General features: G+C 38.1%; 1 protein-coding gene and 1 non-coding gene across 2 annotated transcripts; both read right to left on the reverse strand.

The window, feature by feature from the left end:
• Nucleotides 1-17,116: 17,116 nt before the first annotated feature.
• LOC107631388 (serine hydroxymethyltransferase, mitochondrial) lies at nt 17,117-22,252 on the reverse strand. Its single transcript, XM_016334818.3, has 16 exons — nt 22,021-22,252; nt 21,879-21,929; nt 21,693-21,779; nt 21,321-21,442; nt 21,097-21,173; nt 20,617-20,741; nt 20,161-20,253; nt 19,790-19,882; nt 19,499-19,696; nt 19,252-19,356; nt 18,776-18,841; nt 18,585-18,662; nt 18,069-18,180; nt 17,882-17,992; nt 17,580-17,749; nt 17,117-17,387 (listed from the first exon to the last, which is right to left on the reverse strand). Exons 1-15 carry the CDS (start codon nt 22,108-22,110, stop codon nt 17,601-17,603), a joined length of 1,557 nt encoding a protein of 518 aa, XP_016190304.1. The 5' UTR covers nt 22,111-22,252; the 3' UTR covers nt 17,117-17,387; nt 17,580-17,600.
• A 1,239-nt stretch (nt 22,253-23,491) lies between these two features.
• TRNAN-GUU (transfer RNA asparagine (anticodon GUU)) lies at nt 23,492-23,565 on the reverse strand. The gene has a single exon. It is a non-coding gene; the product is annotated as a tRNA-Asn (tRNA).
• Between the last annotated feature and the right edge of the window lie 1,719 nt (nt 23,566-25,284).

Genomic DNA, 25,284 nt, shown 5'->3' on the forward strand with positions numbered 1-25,284 from the left:
GGAATAACTGAATAAGAGTTTTTAAATTTATTATTTCGTGGGTAATTTTTATTTTTAACTCATATTGGGCTAAATAATAGCCTATTGTACACATTGTACAAATACCCCATTGGCTTTCTAGCGGAACTCTTTTTTAAAATAAGTTTTCCGCTAGGGAGCCAATGAGATATTTGTATAATGTATACAATGGGCTGCTTATTTATTCCAATATGAGTTAAAAATAAAAATTATTCACGAAATAATAAATTTAAAAACTCTTATTCAGTTATTTCACATCAAATTTCAAATTTTAAATTCTCCAATTTCAAATTTTAAATTTTTAAAAAATTCAGTTAGTTATTTCAAAAAAATAACTATCTGAAATCCTCCAATACTCTCTTCATTTTCAACCGGCGACCACCGCACCTTCTTCAATAATCATATCATTTCACCGTCGCTACTTGGCTTGCCACACGCCACTCACCCTTAATAAAAATAACCATCCACTTAAAGATAAAAATAATCATCCGCATACCTAATGAATTGAACATCTAACATATTTTAATTATATATAACTAAACTCAATCCAATCAAAATAATCATCTACATAAAAATAAAATAACCATCCGCATACCTACTAAAATGACCATTCTAAATTGACCATTAAAATAAAAGAAGAAGACGAATAAACAGAAGAAATTATTATTGTGGTGAAACGTAATTTTGAAGAACTAGTCATGACAAAAGCGGCACTGCTATGAAGCATAAGGCTCAAATCATGAAAGAAGCTAACCATGCTTGGATCCGAAGAAGAAGAGGAGCATGGTGGTATCATCGGTGAGAAGAGGCTTGAAGGAATGGGAGAAAGCGAAGCCGGTTCGGAAGAGAGGCACGAAAACAGCGGCAGCAACGTTAGGCTAAGCGTTAGGGGCAAGGCGCATCGGACCGACCGGCGGAGGTGAGGACGGTGTCGGTGGGAAAATGCGGCGGCCTCGGTATGACCGGCGAAAAATTTAATAACGCGAGGTGAGAACTAGAGAGAAGATGACGGTGAGTTTAGATGTATATTGGAGGTTACGGTAAGATTAGAAATAACCGTATATAGTGTGAATAGATTTAAATACTAATCTTAATTTTTAATTTTTAATTTTAATTTTACCTTTTTTTTAATTCATTGTACACAACTAATATTAGTTTCAATATTTTTTTATTATTATTATTTTTGACAAATTTATAATTATGTTGATTCTTTTAATAATTGTTTGACCCTAATTTTGAAATTGAACGGAACCACCTCCTTGAGCTAATTTAATGTTAAATTATCCATGCTTTTAGACAGCTGAACTACTGAACCCTAAACCAAAAATCTTGCTGCTTCAGTTTTCAATTCAATTGTTTAAAAAATTAAAACATCAATAAACTTATACATTTAAGTAAGGGTGTAGATGGGCCGGGTCACATCGGATTTAGCTTAACTCAGATCCGATTCAAAATATAGATCGGGTATAATTTTTAGACTCTAACTCGATCCTAAACTCGATAAAACCTACGCATCTTCGGGTCGGGTAAAAATCGGGTAAAAACCAAGTCTTTAGCATGTAAAAATCACCTAATCTCCAACAATTATTTCACAATTCACATAGTAAAATTCACTTAAAAAAATATAACAAGAACCAACCATTCTCTAAAATTAAAGCATAACCATAATCAATACCAATATTGTCTAATAATACCAAATATTTAAATCAATACAAATAACACAATATTATGCATTAGTCTAAAGTCTTATGCATTTTAAACTTAAAACATTAACTTATAATCTTATAATGACTAATAACACAAAATATTAAGGTTTACTATATTTAAATTCCACATAAGAATAGTCATCATCCATCACTAATAATACAAAATATTAATTGTGTATGATGAACGGGCCATCGGGCTGAGTTCGGGTGACCCGAGCTATGCGGACCCAATCCGAAATAATGACTGGATCTATTTTTGAAACCCTTACCCGGCCCTAGACCCGATTAAATCACATTAAATTAGCCCCTAAAGTGTTTGGGGTCGGACCGAATCTTCGAACCGGATTATGTACGCCCCTACATTTACACTTTGTTTGGATTTGATGAATTTGGACGGAAAGAAAATAGAAGAGGAGAAAATGGATAGAAAATATGATTTTTCTTCATTTGGATCAAAGGTGAAATTGGATGGAAAATGCAAAAGTGCATGTGGGGCCAACTTAAAGTTTTCTCCTCAAAGTAGCGAAGAAAACTAATATTGGAATGGTAACTTAAGTAAAAATACAAATTTACCCTTTCAATATAATTAAAAATACATTAAAAAAATTTGTCCTTTAAAATACATAAAAAAAAAATAAATTAAAAAAATATTATTAACAAAAATAATACATTAAAATTCTGAAATACAATTAGAATAATTTTTTTTGTTAAAAAATAATTTAAATACATTAATATATTATAATTTATATATAAAATAGATAAGGATGTTAATGTAATTTCACATTTTTTCTCTTTTTACTTTTTCTTCCATCCAAATAAAAAAAAAAATTCACTAACTTTCTTTTTATTCATTTTCTCTCCATTCAAACAACATAAAAAAAAATCAACTTTTCTTTTTATTTTCTTTTCTCTCATTTTTTTTCTTCCTATTTTCTTTCCTTTCATTTTCTATCTTCCATCCAAACAAAGTGTTAAGTGTGCGATATGTTTCCTTTTTACAACTATGCTCAACTACCTGTATACAATTTTTTTATGTACTCATATCAGTTTTGTTCTTCCTAAGGTGGAAATGAATGATTCTTTGCTTGTTCAAGTTAAAAAGAACAAACAGCATCGTTGTCAATGCTCCAAAAGATAAGGATTCTATTCCTATGTCTAAGAAAGATCGATTTTTTATTAGAAAATTTACAACGAAAAAGGTTGAAGCTTTGCCCAAGAATCATGCGAGAACATTCCTTTTCCATCAAACACACTGATTTTAACCGGCTAAAAAAAAAAAAGAAAAAGGTAGTAATACCATTGAGGTTTAAGAATTTATATCAGCACTATTTTAGTGTCAGTGAAAGAGATTTGTCTATCTATTTTTATATAAATACATAAGTTTACTCATGTTACTTTTAAATTATTTCTTTTCTATTAACGCTATGTCAGCAACATCACTTATTTGACAAAATTTTAGAATTAATCACTCAATCTTTGTCAAATTATCTATTATTTTCAAATCAGCAAAAAAATAAAATATACAAAAAATAATACAATAATTACCAATGACAATAATTAAAAATTAATAATGTCTAACCAAATTTATAACTTACAAAAACATTAAATTCATATTCCTATATTTATTATATCTTACCGTTGTAAACAATACAACAAATTTATAACTCCAATAATTAATTTATTAATTTCTATAAATAATTCATTCAATGTAATAAACATTCATATCACAAATGTCATAATAATATTATTAATCATAATAAATTTTACGTTACAAATATTCAAATTCCATACTATTTGAACTACTTATATAAGTTTTTTTTATCACTATTCCTTCAAATTACATCAAATTTAGCACAAAAAATTTAGGGTTTTTTACTTAAATAAATGGGTTTTTTTATTTAAATAAATTATTTGCAACCCTATTTTACGTGAATCCCCTAAATGGTTTTCTTGAACGTGAATCCCCTAAACCATATAATATATAAATCGTCCTAGGCTGGTGTGTGTTAATTAATATATAAAACATTGTACCCTGGGACGATTTATGCATGAATTGCATAGGTGAATAGAGCATAAATCGTCCCACGCTAATGTGTTTTCGAAGTCACACATAAATCGTCCTAGCCTAGTGGGTTTTATGTGTTTTCACCTAAAACTCACTACCCTGCCACGATTTACATGCATCTATGTAACCCTCAACCCCCTAGCACGATTTACGTGCAAATCCCTAACCCCCAACCCCCTAAGACGATTTATGTGCAAATCTTTATCCCTCAATACCCTAGAACGAATTATGTGTTATATGATAAGACACGTTAGTATGAGACGATTTACGTGTAAAAACACAATACCAAATACCATGAAACGATTTATGTGCTTGAAGAGCCTATAAATACAGGAGGAACATCAATGTCGAGCCATATTTCCACTGAGGGTTGTGAGAAGATGGCTGAGAGTGTGTTCTTGTTAGTTCATCATCGGGGAAAGATCGATGAAAACACAAGTGAGGGTGTAACGTTCAGTAGCAAGAAACAGATTGGAGTGTTCATAAATCCATCAACGAATTTAGATGATTTACGAAATAGCATATTACAAAAGTTAGGTAAGTGCGGTAAAAGGCTTGTCAAGCAGATGTTCTTCAGGATCCCTATCTCACTCAGGCAGGGTTACGTGAAGTTTGGAAAATATGAGATGTTAGGTGATGATGACATTTGCGTTATATTTCACAGTCAAGCCAGGTTTCCAGATCTGGGAGCTATGGAGTTGTTCACGAAAATGGCTGATGTGGAGGGTAGCTCCGGTGGATCTGCTCCAAATCCGCCCACAATCGGGGTAGATGGTGCTTCAAGTGCCATTCCAATTCGTCACGACGTCACCGCCCACGTTTCATCTCCGTCATTTGCAGCCGATCTGGCTGTTCATGCCGAAGATGGGGATTGCATGGGTGATGTACGAACCTTCGGGGAGCTTGCAGCGGCAATCAGAGAGGGACCTGTGTTGGATGGTGCAACTACGTTTATGGAGGTCAGAGATGGGGATCCAGCTGCTGAGGCCATTGGTGCTGATGATTCAGATTCGGAACCACCCGTTATCGATGATGAATCTGACGATGAGGATGACACAAGACCAGTTGCACCATCGCAAGGCCAAACAAGTTCTCAGACACAACAGTACCCTCCACACTTCTCTACATTGGATCTTGAGGCGATGAATCAACCAGCATTTCCAGGTCGACAAATGTCAAGTATTCACAGAGACGAGCACGGTATGCATGGGGCAGAGGAGTTTGAGGTCGGGCAGCGGTTCCAGAGCAAGGAGGAGGCAGTGTTGATGGTGAAGAATTATAATATCCGTCGTGGTGTTCAGTATAAGGTGTTTGAGTCGGACCAGTTGAAGTATCACGGGAAGTGCGTCCAGTTTGGGAATGGGTGTAATTGGCTGATACGCGTGACGATGCGGCAGCGAAAAGGATACTGGGAAGTCCGGAAGTACAATGGGCCTCACACATGTCTTGCAACCGAGTTGTCCACCGACCACAGGCAGCTTGATTATCATGTGATATGTGCGTCAATTCTATCGCTGGTCAGGGCGGATGCGGCAATCTCGGTGAAAGTATTGCAGAATGCGGTGTCAACGACATATGGTTTCAAGCCCAGCTACCGGAAGGTCTGGATGGCTAAGCAGAAGGCGATTGCACAAATTTATGGTGATTGGGAGGAATCTTACAACATAATTCCGAGGTGGATAATTGGGGTTCAGATGTACATGCCCGGCAGTATTGCAGTATTGCGTACTTCACCTGTAAGGTCTGGTAATGCGGTTGATGAGTCGAGGGTGTTTTTTCATCGATTGTTTTGGACGTTTCCGCCATGCGTTGAGGCATTCAAGCATTGCAAGCCACTGATATCCATAGATGGTACCCATCTGTATGGCAAGTACGGCGGAACATTACTCATGACGATTGCACAAGATGGAAACTCGAACATACTCCCAGAAGCGTTTGGACTAGTCGAGAGTGAGAACACTGAGTCATGGAAGTTCTTTCTTACTCACCTTCGCCAACATGTGACCCCGCAGCCGGGCATTCTTGTTATATCTGACCACCACAATGCAATCAAGGCCGCGTTAGTTGCAGAGGACGGTGGGTGGCTCCCACCGGCCGCCTATCGTGCATATTGTGCCAGGCACATAGCTGCTAATTTTGCGCTTAATTTTAAATCCAAGGATGCACGGAAGATTCTGGTGAACGCAGCCTACGCAAAGTCTGAACAGGAGCATCAATATTACATGGAGATCCTGAGGTCCGAAGACCCGACTATGGTTGAGTGGTGTAACCGGATTGGGTTAGGGTTATGGACCCAATATCGGGATGGTGGGCGCCGGTACGGTCACATGACAACCAACATATCTGAGTGTATCAATGCCGTCTTGAAGTGTACACGGAACTTACCGGTGGGGTCACTTGTGAAGTCAACATATGGGCGATTGGCTGAGCTCTTTGTTAGGAAAGGAAAGGAAGCGGAGATGCAACTCGGGGCAAGGCAGGAATTTTCGCAGATGCTTATGAGGGCGATTGAGAAGAACCAACAGGCCTCCAGAAACATGCGGGTTGAGCTATATGATAGAGGGAACACAGAGTTTGTTGTGGACGAGATTGCTCCGACGGGAGGGAGAATCGCTCTGACTGCATGTAGGGTATCGCTATCGGCCCGGACATGTGACTGTGGCTATTTTCAGGCCCTCCATTACCCATGTCGTCATGTGCTTGCAGCTTGTTCGTATTGCAGACTGGATTGGAGGACTTACGTGGATGACGTGTATCGCTTGACAACCATCTTCAATGTTTATAAGATGGGTTTCTCCCCTCCAATGGCAGATGACTTGCTTCCCTTGTACGAGGGTCCTCAAGTTATCCCAGACCCCGGCGTGATGCGAGCGACCGTGGGTCGTCCTAGAACTACACGGATAAGAAACAGTATGGATGAGCCCGAACCGGACAGGACGAAGAGATGTGGTATGTGTAGGGTTCCAGGTCATACTAGGAGACAGTGTCCCCTTCGCGCAGGTGCATCCGGTCATCATGAAGGGAGTAATGCGTAGGCCCTCTAGCACCGTTATAGTTTATGTTATTTTTTTTGCCTTAGCATAGTTAGATTATTGCTTGATGTTGTCCTTTACACTTTGCATTTAATGTTGTTCTTTGTCGTTCACTTCTCTTATTGTTAAATAACTCGTGTTAGTCGGTTTAAATTTCACTTTTGGTTTACTTGCAAAATAGTCCTTTAATATTACCATAGTAGTAGATAATAGCATAACAATAACGAAACGGCAAATGTGTTTAATAACAACATAACAATATCGAAACCACAACAATACTAAATAACAACATAACATCAACCACAGTGAGAAGTACTAGATGAATACCATAACAACATAGTAGTAGATAACAACATAACAATACCCCACTAGCTAACACATATGTGACCCGATGCCACACTTGGCTGGCCTGATGATGCGCTTCCTCCTCTAAGTGACCGGTACATATGTCTCAGGTGGATGAACCTCCATACCAGAAGCACGATCGGGCTCGTCAGGCAACTGTGTGTGTGTGTGTCCCTGCACGGCAGATGTCGGAGTACCACCCATGGCAAACGGATCTCCCTGATAAGTAGTCGGCGATTCATTCAGATCGACGTTAAGATCCACTGCCCCTCCCTCAAACTGAGGCCTATAATCACCATCTGTGCTGGCAAACTCCCGTATCTCAGCAAAAAAATCACTCCCCGCACCAAAAACCTGCTCCATCTGGTTCGGACTGCAGAAGTCAGCGAACAGTGTCGTGGTCTCAACCCCCCCTCCGAAACCCCCACCTCCGAACCCACTAGGTAGCGAACCACAACCCCATCCAGACCCACCTGCACCACCCCCCCTACTAGACCCTCCAGCCGCCCAACTCCCCCAGCCAGATCCAGCTGCACCCCCTCCCCGGCCAGACCCTCCCGCACCACCCCCCAACCAAACCCCGATCCACCACCTCGACCAGAGCCTCCAGACTGACTGCCCCAGCCAGAGGGACCTGCACCACCCCCTCGACCAGACCATCCACCACCACCACCCCAACCCCAGCCGGATCCCCCATAGTCTTCATCACCACCATGTGTCTCATCCAACTCCAAGGCATCGTCGCCCCCCTGGCGCAGTGGCTGGCTATATCGCGTACCAACCCACTCACGCGTAGCCCTCCTATGGTTGTCCGGGAAGTTTGGTCCCTGCTGTCTAGCGGGCACAGCGATATTACCTCGAACTGGAACATCTGCAGGGACCCCGGCCTGGCGAGGGTCAACTAATTCCCGGTCATGCGACAGAAATCTACGGGCTACCCGATACCACCAATCAAGATACTCAACCGATGGTCTTGGATCTGGTACCAACTGAAACGTCAACACGCTCTGATGCCTCTGATCCCAACACTCATGCCATGTGGCAAAGACCTCAGGAAACCAGTGGGTAGGTCCCCGCCCATCCTTCGATAACAGAAATCAATGTTGATTGCTGGTTCAGGTATGTGCTGAACTCCTCCTAGCTGGGACAGGACTCGGTCAACCTGGTGCCACTCGATGGAGGAAAAGTAAATCAATGCAGTTGTCGACTTCCATAAATGCATGTGCTCAGGTCTAAGGATATCAGGATGGATAACTTGAATAACCTCCAGTGCCGAGTATGGCATCCAAATAAACTGCAATATGTAGAGTCGTTATGTCAGAAGATACTACGTGATGCATACACCTAACCATCTAAAACGTGAAACTTTAACAAATATCATGGGAGATTATACTTACATCATCTACTCTCAACCTGTCTAATCTGTGACGGGTAACAATGACCCGAGGACCCTTCTCATCTGATGACGGCATGTATCTACCCCACCTGCAATATTCAACGGCACCATTAGACATACGGTAAAAGTGATTCAGTCATTAATAATATACGTTATGTTTAGAGCTAAATTATATCAGACTAAATAATAAGCATTACACTCACCTCGATGCAAGTGGCCAGAGAATGACATCAAACCCTCTCGGCCTGAATGTGGGGAACCTCCAGAATATCCAGGACTGCAGCAATGCTAGTGGCCCAGCTAAGTTTTTTACATTCCAATTGGCCACTCTGCAGAGACACCTATATAACCAAGATAACGTGGCCGAACCCCAGCTATACTTTTCGAGTCCATCGAGATCCGCAACATACGAGAGCCAGCGTAAGTGCACTCTGGCCCCAGACTTGTCGCCAAAAAGCATCGTGGACAACAACATCATGATTTAACCACGAGCATAGACCTGTACCGTGGGCTCTGTAGCATCATTCGGCATTACTCTGAACCTGTTTTGGAACCACCCATATGACACGGTGAACTCATCAATACAGTCCTCAGGAGGAAGTTCACCGAACAACTCTTCAAACCACTGCCACGCAGGCTTACCACCTTCCATCAACTGCTCAAAGTCACTGAGACAACCACTAACTGGAAATCCATCAACAGGGAGGCCGAATTGATATGCCACATCCTGTAAAGTGACAGTGCACTCTCCAAATGGCATATGAAAAGTGTGTGTCTCTGGACGCCATCGCTCAACAAAGGCACTAATCAGTGGCTCATCCAGCTTAAACCAATAATCATTCAGCCTAGCAACATGCAGCAGTCCGGCGCTATCTAAGTAAGGCATAATACGGTCATGCAATATCATCTTTTATTGCCTGCGGATAGTCCGTACACACCGGATTGGTTGATAACAGAATAACAAGCACAGTTACAACTCAACATCACACAACAACCAAAAATATGTATCAAAAATCAACCTCACTCCTAAACCAAACATGACCCTAACCTATCCTAAACATGTTAACCTTAACGTTTCACAAATTTCTAACACAACAACCACTTTTTTTTCCAAATGAATCACATTCTTATAACTAAACACATCAACGACATTGACTATATCAGTTGTAAACCAAATTAATTACTAACCTCTTCGTCGATAAAATCTGCCACGTGCACGATGCCGTTCAATCGGTACATGTCGTTCCTCGCCATCTTGCACCGCCACCCAAAGCCACCAAATCAGCCTCCTACCGCCGCCAACACAACCTTCAGAAGCCACCCTCAGCCGCCGTCAACGCCGTCCACCGGAGGCCACCTCCTCCGACGCCTTAGCAATCCTCCACTGCCGCCGCCCACTACCCTTCCTTGAATTTTTTCCCGATGCTCTCCTCCCCTCCGCTGCCCCTCCTCGCCGCTAATGGAGTCTCTCACAAATGAGACTTTACTCGTGGAAGGTAAGTAGGGTTTTGGTCTTAACACATGAATCGTTCTAGGCTGATGAGGGGTATTTATGCACGTAAATCGTGCTAGGTTGGTGTGGGTTAGGTTTGCACATAAATCGTGCTAGGTTGGTGGGGGTTAGGGATTTGCACGTAAATCGTGCTAGGGGGTTGAGGGTTACATAGATGCATGTAAATCGTGGCAGGGTAGTGAGTTTTAGGTGAAAACACATAAAACCCACTAGGCTAGGACGATTTATGCTCTATTCACCTATGCAATTCATGCATAAATCGTCCCAGGGTACAATATTTTATATATTAATTAACACACACCAGCCTAGGACGATTTATATATTATATGGTTTAGGGGATTCACGTTCAAGAAAACCATTTAGGGGATTCACGTAAAATAGGGTTGCAAATAATTTATTTAAATAAAAAACCCTAAATAAATTGTATGCGTTTCAAAATTACCTGATTCCCCTTAAACAGATTCTGCAACGTGATTATCCTTTTTGTATTATTATATAAATCGTCCTAGGCTGCAAAGGGTTATATAAAACATGAATCATCTCACCCTAGGACGATTAATGCATGAACTTGTGAGGCAAATTAAGAGTAAATCGTGGCAGGGCTTCTTGGGTTATAAGTAGAGTATAAATCGTCCCAGGGTAGTAGGTTTTATGTGTTCATGGGCTAAACCAAACTGGGCTGCCATGATTTATGTGTTATTGGGACCCTCTTCAGCCTGGGACGATTTATGTGTTACTTTGTAACACTCACAGGGCTGGGACGATTTATGCCCAAGTTATAACCTTAAGGACTCAAGCACAATTTATGCAGGCAGAAACTCTATAAATAAACGAGTTTCAAACAGACGAGCCACATAAAACATATGTTGAGGGTGTGAGAGATGGCGGAGAGTATTTTCCTATTAGTGCATCACCAGGGAAAAATAGATGAAAACACAAGTGAGGGTGTAACTTTTTCTAGCAAAAAGCAGATAGGTGTGTTTATAACTCCGTCAACGACGTTGATGGATTTGCACAGTAGTATATTAGAGAAGGCTGGAAAGTGTGGTAAAAAAACGCGTGAAGCAATTATTTTTTCGCCTCCTTGATAACCAGTCGGCACTTCATTCAAGTCGACGTTGAGATCCACCGCAACACCATCAAACTGTGGCCTGTAATCACCAGCTGGGCTCCCAAACTGGGCAAAATCTGCAAAAAACTCTGAACCAGCACCGAATACCTACTCCATCTGGTTTGGGCTGCCGAAGTCGGAGAACAGCGTGGCCGCATCAGCCTGTACACCCCCACTCCCACCCTCAGTAGTACAATGGAATAAACTGCCCTCAACCCCTACAACATCTGCATCAACTTGATGCCCAGTAACATGCCCTCTGGAGGTACTACCACATCCCCGTGCTGATCCACCTACTCCTCCACTGCGTCCTCCCCCACTACCACCACCCCAACCCCAACCAGATCCGCTAGCACCCCCACCCCAACTACCCCCACCACCACCGCCACCCCACCCAGATCCACTCGCACCCCTTCCCCAACCAGAACCCCCACCGCCGCCTCCTCCCCAACCATCTCCACCACCCCAACCCCAACCAGACCCGCCCCCACCATGCCCCCAACCCCCTCGACGACCCTGGTGGCCAGTCCCACCATCATCTCCCCCGTCATCGCCACCGTCATCTCCACCCCCGCCATCATCATCGTGATGCTCTGGATCATTATCCATCCCAATAGCATCCTCGTGTCTTGCCCCAACAGGCTGGCTGTATCGAATCCCCACACGCGCACGGGTCGCTCTCTGCCTATTGTCAGGCACATTTGGTCCTTGCTGCCTAGCAGGTGCAGCAACATGACCCCGAACTGGAGCATCTATGGGAACTCCACCCGCCCGAGGATCCATCAGTAGATGATCATGTGAAAGGAACCTACGTGCTACACGGAACCACTAGTCAAGATACTCAGCAGAGGGACGGGGATCTGGAACCAACTGAAAGGAAAGCACGCTTTGACGTCTCTCATCCCAACACTGATGCCATGTGGCGAACACCTCAGGAAACAACCTAGTGGGTCCTCTACCATCCTTCGATAACAAGAAGTCGATGTTGATGGGTGGCTTCGGGATGTGCTGAACTCCCCCGAGCTGAGATAAAACCCTATCTACTTGATGCCACTCTATTGACGCAAAGTATATCAATGTAGTGGTCGACTTCCATAAAAGCGTGTGGTCAGGCCGGAGTATGTCAGGATGGACTACTTGGATCACCTCAAGACTGCTGTATGGCATCCAGATGAACTGCAACATGGAAATCAGTCAATATTACCAACCGAGTATATGAAAATAGAAATACAAAAAATAGCATTATAGACATTCAAACTTACATCATCGCCAGTCAGCCTATCTAATCTGTGTCGGGTAGCAATCACACGGGGTCCCTTCTCATCCGACGACGGAAGAAACCGACCCCACCTGATCCATTACAAAGCGACCAGAAGTGAGCTTATAAAATACGATACAAACATGTGCATGACAATGATTATGCATCAAAATGATATACCTCGCAGCAAGCAGCCAGAGAATAGCATCAAACCCTCTAGGCCTGAATGCCGGGAAACGCCAAAATATCCAAGACTGTAGTAGCGACAGCGGTCCAGCGAGGTTCTTTACATTCCGATTCGCAACCCTACAGAGACACATGTACAACCAAGACAAGGTGGCCGAAGCCCACCTGTACTTGCCGAGTCCATTGAGGTCTGCAACATACGGGAGCCACCGTAAGTGTACCCTGGCACCAGACTTATCCGTGAATAGCGCGGCGGACAACAACATCATAATGTAACCCCGTGCATAGATCTGTACCGTCTCCTCTGATGCATGAGCGGGCAATACTCTAAACTTGTTCTGGAACCAAGAAAAAGAAACTGTGAAGTCATCGATGCAGTCCTCCGGTGTTCACCAAATAACTCTCCAAACCACACCCATGCAGGCTTGCCACCCTCCATCAACTGCTCGAAGTCACTGAGGCACCCACTCACTGCATGACCGTCAATTGGAAGGCCAAACTGGTATGCCACATCTTGTAGTGTTATGGTACACTCCCCAAATGGCATGTGGAATGTATGTGTCTCGGGACGCCATCTCTCCACAAAAGCACTGATCAGCGGCTCATCAAACTTGAACCAATAATCATTCAACCGAGCAACATGTAATAGGTTCGCACGATCTAAGTACGGGAGTATACGATCATGCAGTATCATCTTCTGTTGCCGATGCACGCTCCTAACGCACCGGGTTGGCTGAAAATACGCAAGCATAACCACATCATTATTTCGGGTCCTTATACACACACACATAGAAAATAACTTAGTCCATGACAAATATCCAACTCACAGATGCCATCAAAATGGATATGTTCATAATAACATTTCATGTTCAAATCGACATTACCAATATAATGTAAGAACCATAAAAGTCGCAACCGAACCGATCAAGTCAACGGGTTAATGGTTCAACCGAAAATTCACCGGTTGAACCGATTGACCCGGTCCTATATAATTAAAAAATAAAATATATAAAAAATTCTCAAATTTAAAATGTAAATACATATTTTCAGTAATAATCCAACTTCAACATTTTTAAAAAATTTGAAACTCAAGCGGTTTGGTCGAACCGGTCTTACCGAGTGATATCAGTTTAAACCATTTTATTCCGGATTTGACCACACACAACCGGTTCGTTTTCTCATCCGGTCAGATCATCAGATTGGATCGGCTCAGGATCCCATTGCCCGATTTTTTCCTCGAACCGATTCGGTTTGGTCCAGTCCGGTCCGGTCCGGTCCGAACTCAATAGTAGAATCAGCAAATTTCATGGGATTCTACCGTCAGAACCATCACCCTATCATGAGCGAATTCCATAATCTATTAAGAACACTGATTTCTAACGTCTTATACTAAACCAAAAACTAACTAAATCACTATACATGGTATCCGGCAACGTCTTAATCAAAAAATATTCTACCATGTCATATTCACCCTATACAATATCATCCAACATACTATATCATCCAAAATTTAAAAACTTACCTCTTGATCGATAAATCCGGCAACATGCGCAATGCCGTTCAGGCGGTACATATCTCCTTGGTTTGCGGCCATTACCACCACCAGAGAGATTCCCCAACTCCACCAGCCGGCCACCGGCGGCCCACTGCCACCACCCCCGGTGCCACTCAGACGCCTCTGCCCACCACCAGTTGCACCTCCGCCACCGGCTGGTCCCACACCCAAAAACACTTCTCCCCCCAAACTTCCTCTCCGGTCAACAATGGTGGCTCCAAGACCTCCCTAAACCCTTTACGCCGCAGCAACAACAAAGATGACTCGTGCTTGAGTCCTTAGGGTTATAACTTGGGCATAAATCGTCCCAGCCCTGTGAGTGTTACAAAGTAACACATAAATTGTCCCAGGCTGAAGAGGGTCCCAATAACACATAAATCGTGGCAGTCCAGTTTGGTTTAGCCCATGAACACGTAAAACCTACTACCCTGGGACGATTTATACTCTACTTGTAACCCAAGAGGCCCTGCCACGATTTACTCTTAATTTGCCTCACAAGTTCATGCATTAATCGTCCTAGGGTGAGATGATTCATGTTTTATATAACCCTTTGCAGCCTAGGACAATTTATATAATAATACAAAAAGGATAATCACGTTGCAGAATCTGTTTCAAGGGAATCAGGTAATTTTGAAACGCATACAATTTATTTAAGTAAAAAACCCAAAAATGGATTTTCGAACTACACAACATCTCAAACTTACTCAATGGAGATAAATGTGTTGAATGTGAAAAGTGTATGGAAAAAGCATATGAAAAATGAGATAACTACATTTGTGGCACATATAATCAAACACCACAATATCCAACAATAGGCTGCGTTTGTTTGTGAGAACAGGACATGACAAGGCACTGAGAACAGGACAGAACAAGACACTAAGGTAGCGTTTATTTTGAGGTATTGAGACAGAGACTGGGAGACTGAGACTCAGTATCATGTTTATTGGTTGAGAGACTGGTACTAAAATTTCTGTCTCTGTCTCCAAAATTTTAGTATTTCAGTACCTCCAAAAAGTGGAGACACAGGGAACTAAAATTTTTAAAGATGGAGACTGAAACTTTAATAACATTTTATCCTTAAAATACCTTCATTTCAATTAATTATTCCAATTTTACCCTTTGTACAAATTAAATTAGAATTTCATTCTTATTTCAATTTCTGTCTCCCACTTTGCACCAAACAGAATACTGAAATTTATTTTAATCTTTGTCTCTTAGTCTCTGTCTCTCAGTCTCAGTCTTTCCGTCTCTGTCTCTCCACCAAACGCTACCTAATGGACAAAGACACAAAATTTTGTGTTCTTGTATTCTGTTTGGTGATAAACTATAACAAATTATGAAAATATAATTTATTCTCATTTTTTTTCATTCAAAATATTTGAAATAAAAAATATAATAATAAAAAATATAATTATGAAAAATTAACAAGAATAATGAAAGAAAAAATGAAAAATAAGTTGTGTCTCTTGTTAGTGTCTCTGTGTCCTTCCTGTCAGGATGGACACAAAATACACTAATTCAGTGTCTCTGGACACATTGTCTCTGTCCATGTCTCCTCTGCCAAACATGATTTTATGTCTTTGTGTCCCTATCTCAGTGTCCTGTCTTTATAAACAAAGGCAGCTTAAGGTAACTCTATATACTTTTCATAATCCAATCTATCAAATTATTAGTTACTAACACAATACTTATATTAGGTTCAAAATTCAATTAAAGGTTTCAGATCAAAGTGGTACAACAACTTTTGTACTATTTGATGGCGAAGCAAAAAAATTGTTGGGTACAACTGCTTTAAATCTAATGGCACTCCAGAAAAGTAATGACATTGAAACACCACCCCAATTGAAAAATTTGTACAACCTCATTTATATTTGAAGTCAATGTAAATGATTTGAATCTTAAAGAAAATTCTCAACAATATACTATTACCAAGACATTTGTTTCAACAAAAAACATTAAATTTCAACACCCATTTGTTACCAAGACATTTGTTCCAACAAAAAAACTAAATTTCAACACCCATTACAACAAATAAAACAGGTAATACTAAAAAAAATCACTTATTTTAGTTATTTTAGACATCATTTTTATTTCTAATTTAAATTATTCATTGATTATAGGAACCAACTTAGCCAGCACTAATATCATCAGACGAAGATCACATACCCATCAAGAGATTAAGGAGAAAGAAAACTATCAAATTCAAGACACATTTTCAAAAGAAGAACATACTCGCAAATATGGAACAAACAACACAATAGAAAGTGCATATAACTCAATAATTCATAAAGAACATGCTTTCACAAGAACTTACACAAAAAAAAGAAAGTAACAACTCTAACAAAAGGAGGACGAGCGCCACATAAGAAGACTAAGGGCTCGTTTAGATAGCTTCGTAAGTGACTTTTTTTAACTTTTAACTTATGAAAATGTGTAGTATTAATGTCTGGTACAATTTTCAAAACAAAATAGTAACTTTCTAAAAAGTTATTTTGGTGATTAAGGAGAAGTTAAAAAAAATGACTTTTCTCATAATAAAAAGCTTTTTATCACTTTTCTCTTAAAATAAGTACTTTTAGAACTAAAAAACCAAATACAAAATAACTTATTTATAAGCTACTTTTAATATAAACATTTATTATTTAAGTTATTTCTTCAAAAGTAACTTAATTAAGTTGTTTACCCAAATTGGGCCTAAGTTTATCAACTAAAATAAATGCAAAAATCAAACCACGAAATAAAAATGTTATTTTGTACATACAACTCTAATATCCAAATCTTTTGTACTACAAATTATTTTAAATAAAATACCTTTTAAATTTAACTTTAGTTTACACATTTAATTTAATTCTACAAAACATAACAATTTTTAATATTTATATATATTATCATTAATTTACTAACCCGCGCATCGGGCGGGTCTCATTCTAGTTTGATTTATAAGAGATATATTTATTTCCTGCAATCGTATTGTAATCACGTAAAATGAGGAGGGAGGTGTCAACAAGCATCTATTCTGGAAATTTTGTAGTTGAAGCCTTTATTACATATGATATGCATTGATACATTAAGAAGATAATGATCAAGTTTTTCTAGATTCATACGTAGACTAAATTTTTATAAGTTATCCTCTTATCGTCCTGTAACATGAATCAAGAACCTGATCATCTTGAATTGCATGCCAATAAGACCACGGTGTGACCTGTCACAATGCAAACTGAACCCGTGAGAGAAATTTCAACAAGGATTTTGAATGTGCCAGTTTAAGAAACTTGATCTTCAGTTAGAAATGTCAAATGCAAGATTTCTTTATCTTGAAGAACTAAAATACAGTACGAAATCATCAAGGAACTAGAATGCCTGAAAACATGGTTACATCGTCAAAAATGCATACCTATTGGAACATCTTCTCTCCTCAATCTTTGTATTTCATGGTTGCTTTATCGAAACCAATGGTTGGAAATTGCTTTGCATACTCCTCAACATCGTGGCGGAGCTTTGCAATCTCTGACTGAAAGGTTGAAGATGACTCGATTGTGGCCATAAAGTCCTTCAATTTCGTTCCTGATAAAAATATTCAACAACAAACCACAAGTTAGCTTAATTAAGCAGCTGCAATCTCTCAGCAACAAGTTAAAATTTAAACCAGAATTTTCTGAATAGAAAACAATTATGCATATTGAAAGTTTTAAGAACCTTCGCTCTCTGCCTTTATCTTCACAGCCAATTTTACTGCTGCATCAAAAAACTCTGCTACCTTGACAAAATCCTCCTCAACAAATCCCCTAGAAGTAAGGGCAGGCGTTCCTGAAATCAACAAGAGCTATCAAGTTAATGACAAAAGACATTGAAATCTCAATATAAGCAATTGAAGAGTCTGTACCCATCCTGATGCCACCAGGAACCATAGCAGAGACATCTCCAGGAACAGTGTTTTTATTTGCTGCAATATGAACAGCTTCCAACACCTTCTCAACTCTGGAGCCATCAATTCCCTGCACAAATATTTGGGAAAGGCATTGGTCTCACTTTAACATTACTTGATAAGATTATTTAGGATAAAATGCAGTCACAGCTCTAGTTTTTGGATCTGGCATAATATAGGCCTTTTTCAAGGGGATACAAAATGTTCCAGAATTAAAGCACAAGCAAAGCTAGTAACTTCGTGTTTGTGTGGTATTACTATGGGTGTGTACTTGTTTGATAAAAGAAGTGACTCTTTTTGAAAAAATAGGTAGGAGTTTCCTCCCATAAGGTCAATTCTGAATAGTCTCACTTTCTCAAAAGCTTACCAAGTGATATCTAATAACACAAGCAACTAGCATTAGATGCGATAATTATTGTGTTCAAAGTACACCCATCTAAGCTTCTATGAAAGCAAGCCAGATGTGTGCATTACCTTGTTCTTAAGATTCACCAAAACAAGATGATTCTCAGTTCCACCGGAAACCAGCTCATAGCCCCTCTCGCTAAGAGCCTGCAAAATGCCAAAGATTCCATCAGTACATAACAAAGGCTATATATTTGGAACACTTTGTGGTATAGAATCCAATTAGACACAACAAGAAATATTTGTCATTTGTAATGCACCTGTGCAAATTTTGAACAATTGCTGAGAACTTGCTCTTGATATGCTCTATACTCTGGAGTTGTAGCCTGCATTCACACGAGAAATGAATTATAAATACTGCACACAGAGCACATCTGAACATTCTTGCAATAGCAATATTTTACAAAGTTAAAATAATAAAGAACTCAGTATGGATTCAGACAATTTGGTTTCAAGAGTATCATCTAAAGATTTTGAAACTTACTCCTCCCACCCATTTGCATTATCCAATTGATATCATTCAAATTAGGTCAATCTCCAAATCCACCCCCAAGAAACCTTCATATTATGCTAAGATGAAAAAGCAGGCTACTACAAATCCAATTTATTGTCTCTGGCACTTGCAAATATATACATAAACGGCGAACCATAATAATATAATATGAATAAAAATAGACCCTTTCCATCAGAATCTGTCACAACTGAAAAAATATGAATCAAGAAACAAATAGCATACCTGCTTCAATGCAACAGCCAAACCAGTAATGGTGTGGTTGTGTGGACCACCTTGCAGTCCTGGGAAGACAGCTTGGTTGATTCGGTCCTCATAGTCATACAACACCTGAAAAGAAAAAAGGAATTACTGTATCGATGTTTGGCCAATGTCATGAATTTAAAACAGCATAAACCGGACCTATAAATAAAAGTGAAATTTCAGATTGAGAAAAGAACAAAACAAAGTTAAATGCATCTAAGCAATTTACCTCCTGTCCTTGTTTGTTAGTTTCTTTAACTCCCTTCCTGAAGAATATCATAGCTCCACGGGGGCCACGAAGTGACTTGTGAGTGGTGGTAGTCACTACATCTGCATAATCAAAAGGTGATGGGATAACACCAGCTGCAACCAATCCACTGATGTGTGCCATATCTGCCAACAGTATAGCTTTCTGTTTGTCGCACACCTACAACATGCTCATGAATTCAACCTTGGGCCTTCCTGAAAATCATTTAATGTACAACATAAAATCTACAAAAACTAACATACAATATGTTACCTTGCGTACACGTGCATAATCATACAGGCGTGCATAAGCACTAGCTCCAGCAACAATTAATTTTGGCCTGAAGAGTTTAGCCATGTTTTCCATCTGCATTTTGAGATTTTCATATCACAACGATGATAAGATTACACAAAAGGGTACAAAAAATATCGGATTAGCTAGAGTTTGATTTTAAGAGGTTCAAACAATTATTTACGATGAAGTAAAATTGTTTGATTTTTAATTTATATGCATGCAGTCTGTAACTAAACTTGCTATATGTATATCAGATGAATACTTTAATTCGTGGCAGTTGAAATAAATATGATCAAGCTAATTATGCAAATAGCAATAATCTGTTATTAAGGAAGTAGCCAAATCAATACCTGGTCATAGTCAATGTATCCTGTGCTTTCATTCAATCTATATGGCATTGTCTCAAAAAAAATCGAGACTGCAGAAATCTTTTTGGTGTCAGTCTGCATCGTAACAACAGCAACAACGTTAGTCTATCATATATATAATTAAACAGAAGGCAGAACAAATTAATGAAGAGACCTTCTTGGATAGAGAAGAAACAAAGAAAGTTTGTTCACACATGTAAAGAATCTTAATTTACTGTCACAATCACACTAAGCAATGCCAATAGTAAACACAAAGTCTCAACTAATAAGAATTATACATAAATAGATATGTAATAAAAGCATTAAATTTTTATGAATAACTACAAAGTGATTTCTATCTAATCCTTGAAGAAATTGCCAAAAGAAATTACCAATAACCCATGAACGTGATAGATTTCATTATCACAGGAAATGGTGGATGATGGAAGTTGAAAATACCTGGTATCCATGAGAAAGATGTCCACCATGAGGAAGATCAAGTGCCATGATTCTGTCATGAGGTTTTAGCAATGCAGTATAAACTTGAAAATTTGAAGGAGACCCAGATAGAGGCTGAACGTTCACTGCAGTTTATGGGTAATAACATATGAGAAAAATTGACACCTAAATATTTTAAAAGAATCTACTGAATATCAAGAAAGCTCATGAGCATTCATTTTGAAATGTAACCAGCAAAAAGTCTACAAGAGAATTCAACCTAAATGCTACTTCTGAATTCTGAACAAAAACTCGTGTGCCTCAAGTGGTAGAAGAAGAAACGGGAAAAAAATAAAAAAAAGGTAATCACAAAGAATAGATCATGTCCACCTGCAAGCTTAGAACAATTAGAACAACAGGCCAATGACCAACAAGATGAAATAATGTGCAATCAACAAAGCCAAATAAAAGGGTATACCAATATAGTTATTGTGCAGTTACCTCCCCATTTAGCTGGATCCAACCTGAATGCCTCGAGGGCACGCTTCTGACATAGTCTTTCTGCCATATCAATGTACCTTGAGGAAGAAAGGCAACAATTTTTTAATTGGACTAGAAGCAGGAGTCCAATAATAAAATCCAAAAATGCTAGCCACTGTATATTATTGTGTTTGTTGTATTATCAAGAGGTGAACGAACACAAAGAAGAAAAGTGAGTGACATACTCATTTCCACCATAATATCTTGCACCAGGATATCCTTCACTGTACTTGTTTGTCATGACTGAGCCAACAGCTTGCATTACAGAGACTGAAGTGAAATTCTCTGACGGTATCAGTTCAAGTCCCTTCACCCCAAAACAGTGATATTCAGATAAGTCATTCTAATAAGTACAAGCTACTGAAAAAAGAAAAAAAAAATCGAGTTCCATTCCTTATGTAATGTTCTCCCTAGGTGCGGTAATTTTGAACAGAACCACGATTAAAACAGAAATAATTTTGTTGTTCCATGGTCTCTGCAATCACATTGCACGCAACAATTGTGGCTGCATAAATGAAGAGTCTCATGACCAATAACATGTATGTAAATAAAATTACCTTCCATTGCCTAGCTTTTTCGAGCTCAATTATATCAGCAATCTGAGGATCAACAAGCTCAAGCGGGGCATTCAATTGCTTTGGCCACTGAAAATCCCAACAATTTGAAATCGAAACCATCACACTACAACCACAATTAACCTTCTTTTTTTCCTATAGTAGAAATGAATTGAAGTGATATCTTACTGTAACTCCTGGTCTCTCTTTGTCGTATACAGCTTCATCAGGCAACGATGACTACAACAACCAATTTTGGAAAAGAAATAAAAGAAAGAAAGGAAATTAGTGAATAAAAAGGGTAGCAACTAGAGAGAGAGAAAGAACAGACCTTGTAGCAAACGGAAGTGGCATTGAAGAGAGGGCGGAGAGGTTTGTCCATGGAAGATGAGAGCCTCCGAAGCGCCATTGCCATCGCCATCTCTCTCTCTCGGACAGAGAGTGTATTTGTGTGATAGTTAGTTGTTATTGTTATCCGTCTTCAGAGTGCCTGTGTGACTCAGTAAGGAGAGCCATGGCGCCACGGTTTGGGAATTGGGACCCACCCTTCACACGTGCACTTCAATCATTCGCTCTATTTATAATATCATTATGTTTAAGTATTCAGATCTTGCTGATAAATTTTAATTCATTAACTATCACATTTTTTTACGTTTATATCCATCATATTTCGTGGACATAAAAAAATTAATTATTATATAAATTATATACTAAAAATATATATACAAATAAATATATAATAATTTATTTTTTATGTATACATAATATTTTTGTATTGATATATAGTTTGCTTTTTAGTATTATGATCTTCTGAGAAAAACGAAAGTTTTTATTCTATTTTATTTATGTTATACGTTAGTAATTCTAACATTTAAATTTTGAATACTGATTTTTAAATAATAAAAAATAATTTACATTACTAATATATATAAGATGAATAAAATAGGGAGAAAAAAGACTTTAGCTTAGACTTGAGACACCTAATTCTCTGGTACCTGCATTTACAGGAGCATGCATGTTAGCATGTATGTATGTGCAACTCATTGTCATTCATATTGATTATTTTCATTATTTTGTGTGAAAATAAAATGAACATAACTTGAAAATTGAGATATTTATGCACACACATTGGAAAGTAAAAGAGGCCATGAAAGGCCTATCCACAATGGCATAATCCTCGCTTCTTGGCCACAACTTGATTAAGTCTGTCTGGGTGCGTTCAAAAGGCGGATTGGGTGTTCAAAATTCTTGAAAGTGATGCTGCCACTTGCCACAAATCCATTCAAATTCTTCACGAGTCATAACAAAGCATAGATAATCCCAAACTCAAGCATGGTTGTTTTCTTGTTTCCCTGAATTCAATATACACCTTCAAACCAAATTGATACTTTAGCTAAGAGGTTAATGTTTTCAAGAGTATAAAATAGTAGACCTTGTAATGCATTAAAAAGTCTCAAAAAAAAATAAGTAACTGATTCTTCTATAATTATAAAACATTACAGTATAAACAATATTTTCAGTACAAAGCTTAACCATTTGTTTTTAACTTTTTTTTTTTTCAATACAAGACAGAACACACACACACCCACACTCCACTCACACACCCATTAGATACTCCTTTTTTTTTAGCAAAAGTGATAACTGGTGTCTTTTTTTTCTTTTTAAGGGTGGACATTCTTTTTGCTTTTCCGTTATTTGGTCTAAGCCCAATAAGATCTATAATATGTTAAATTGGACTAAAACCACAAGCCCACAACATAGCAAACGAAATACATTTCTCGACGACTAAAAGTAAAAAATATCGCTAGAAGGAGGGCTTGAACCTCCGACCTTGTGGTTAACAGCCACACGCTCTAACCAACTGAGCTATTCCAGCTTTTAATATTATTTATAAATAAAACTAATATAATCTTATGAAATACAAAATAAAACATTACACTCCAAAATTTTTCACTCCTAACATTTCATTTGTTTCAATTTTTCATAATATTTAAAATAAATTTTAATTTCTTTATAATAATTAGAATTTTTTTTCCAAATTCCCCCGAAGCAACCTCCTTATAACTCTCTCACCAGTGATGGATCTAAAAAATTTTAATAATAGAGACAAAATATACATAATATAATAATAATTTTTATAATTATGTTATGTTGTTGTAAAATATAATTAGTCTTTGAATTATCTAATTAACAAATTAAAATGATAAAATAATAATTTAAAACCTTTTTGGTCTCTAAGATATAAGCTGAAAATTTTTTTCGTCCCTAATTTTTTTTATATAAAATCATCCCTAAAGTTTAAAACCAAGTTTTAAAATTGTTCTTTTTACTTAAATCTTAAAATTTTAGACCAAATTACCTATAACAAAAAAATTATAAAATTAAAAAAAAAGAAAAATAAGAGAATGAGAGTATTTCTAGTCCTGCGAAGGGAGAAGGAAAGAAGAAGGAGGAAGGGAAGAAGAAGAGGAAGCTGTCTACGATCCACCTCTGTCTCCACTTCTGTCGCCAAAATTTTAAAATCAAGTCAAATCTTAGGGACATTTTTAAAACCAAGTTAAACTTTAGGGACCATTTTGTATGAAAAAAATTTTCGGCCTATACATTAGAGACCAAAATGGTACTTAACCCTAATTTAAAATAATAACAAATAATTTAAAATTTATTCTTTCGAATTTTATATTTTCAAAAATTAAATAATTTTTTTATTGTCAATACAATCAAATATCTCTTTTCATATATGTTACTAAATATTCATTTAAAAATTTATCTCCCATATAATTATGAAGCCAACTTTTTATGATGTTCATAATAGAGATAGTTCTTTGACTTCTTTCAATTGATGCAGTTACTACGAGCAAAATTAAAACTAACTTCAAAAGAAAAATACTAATAAATAAACAATATTTTTTCGAGTCTCAACTAATTTTTGAAAAATAAACACCAATTCTTTTTAAATTTAAAAATTGATCGTCAAAATGCACATTTAATATGAAATTCTCAAGTTGACTATCAAATGTCAAAAGTTAAATGAAAAAAAAATTAATAGATAAAATAGAACATCAATCAAAAGTTAGGGACTTGGAGAGTTAAGATAATTAGAGTAATTATAAAGCTATAATTTATTTTGACTTCTAATTTTTTATGTTTTTATTATTATTTTTTTAAATTTAATATTAAAATAAGTTTAATAAGATAACTTTTTTAATTTGGGATTAATTAACACAATAAATTTATATATTAGTAGAGTTAAATTTAATAAAATAATTTTTATAATAATTTAATATAATGGGATCAATATTAATAATATAGTGGGGACAAAAAATTTTTTTTACTAAGAATTATTCAAACAAATTTAAAATTCCACCGAAAGCATTTGCCCCACTCCCTTGTGAATGAATCCGTCCCTGCGGCTCCCACACACTCTCTAAATCTCTCCCTTTCACTCTCTCTCAACGCATATCAGCACCACCACTACCACCCTCGCGCCTCTGTCATGTTTACTTCATCCTCCTCCTCATATTAATATTCCTTTCACCGCATCTTTCCTCTACGCATCATAATTGTCATCGTTTTTTTCTGTTACCGTTTTTCT

The sequence above is a fragment of the Arachis ipaensis genome, chromosome B3 (assembly GCF_059453495.1).
Source record: "Arachis ipaensis isolate K30076 ecotype BB chromosome B3, ASM5945349v1, whole genome shotgun sequence".
Taxonomy (NCBI): Eukaryota; Viridiplantae; Streptophyta; class Magnoliopsida; order Fabales; family Fabaceae; genus Arachis; species Arachis ipaensis.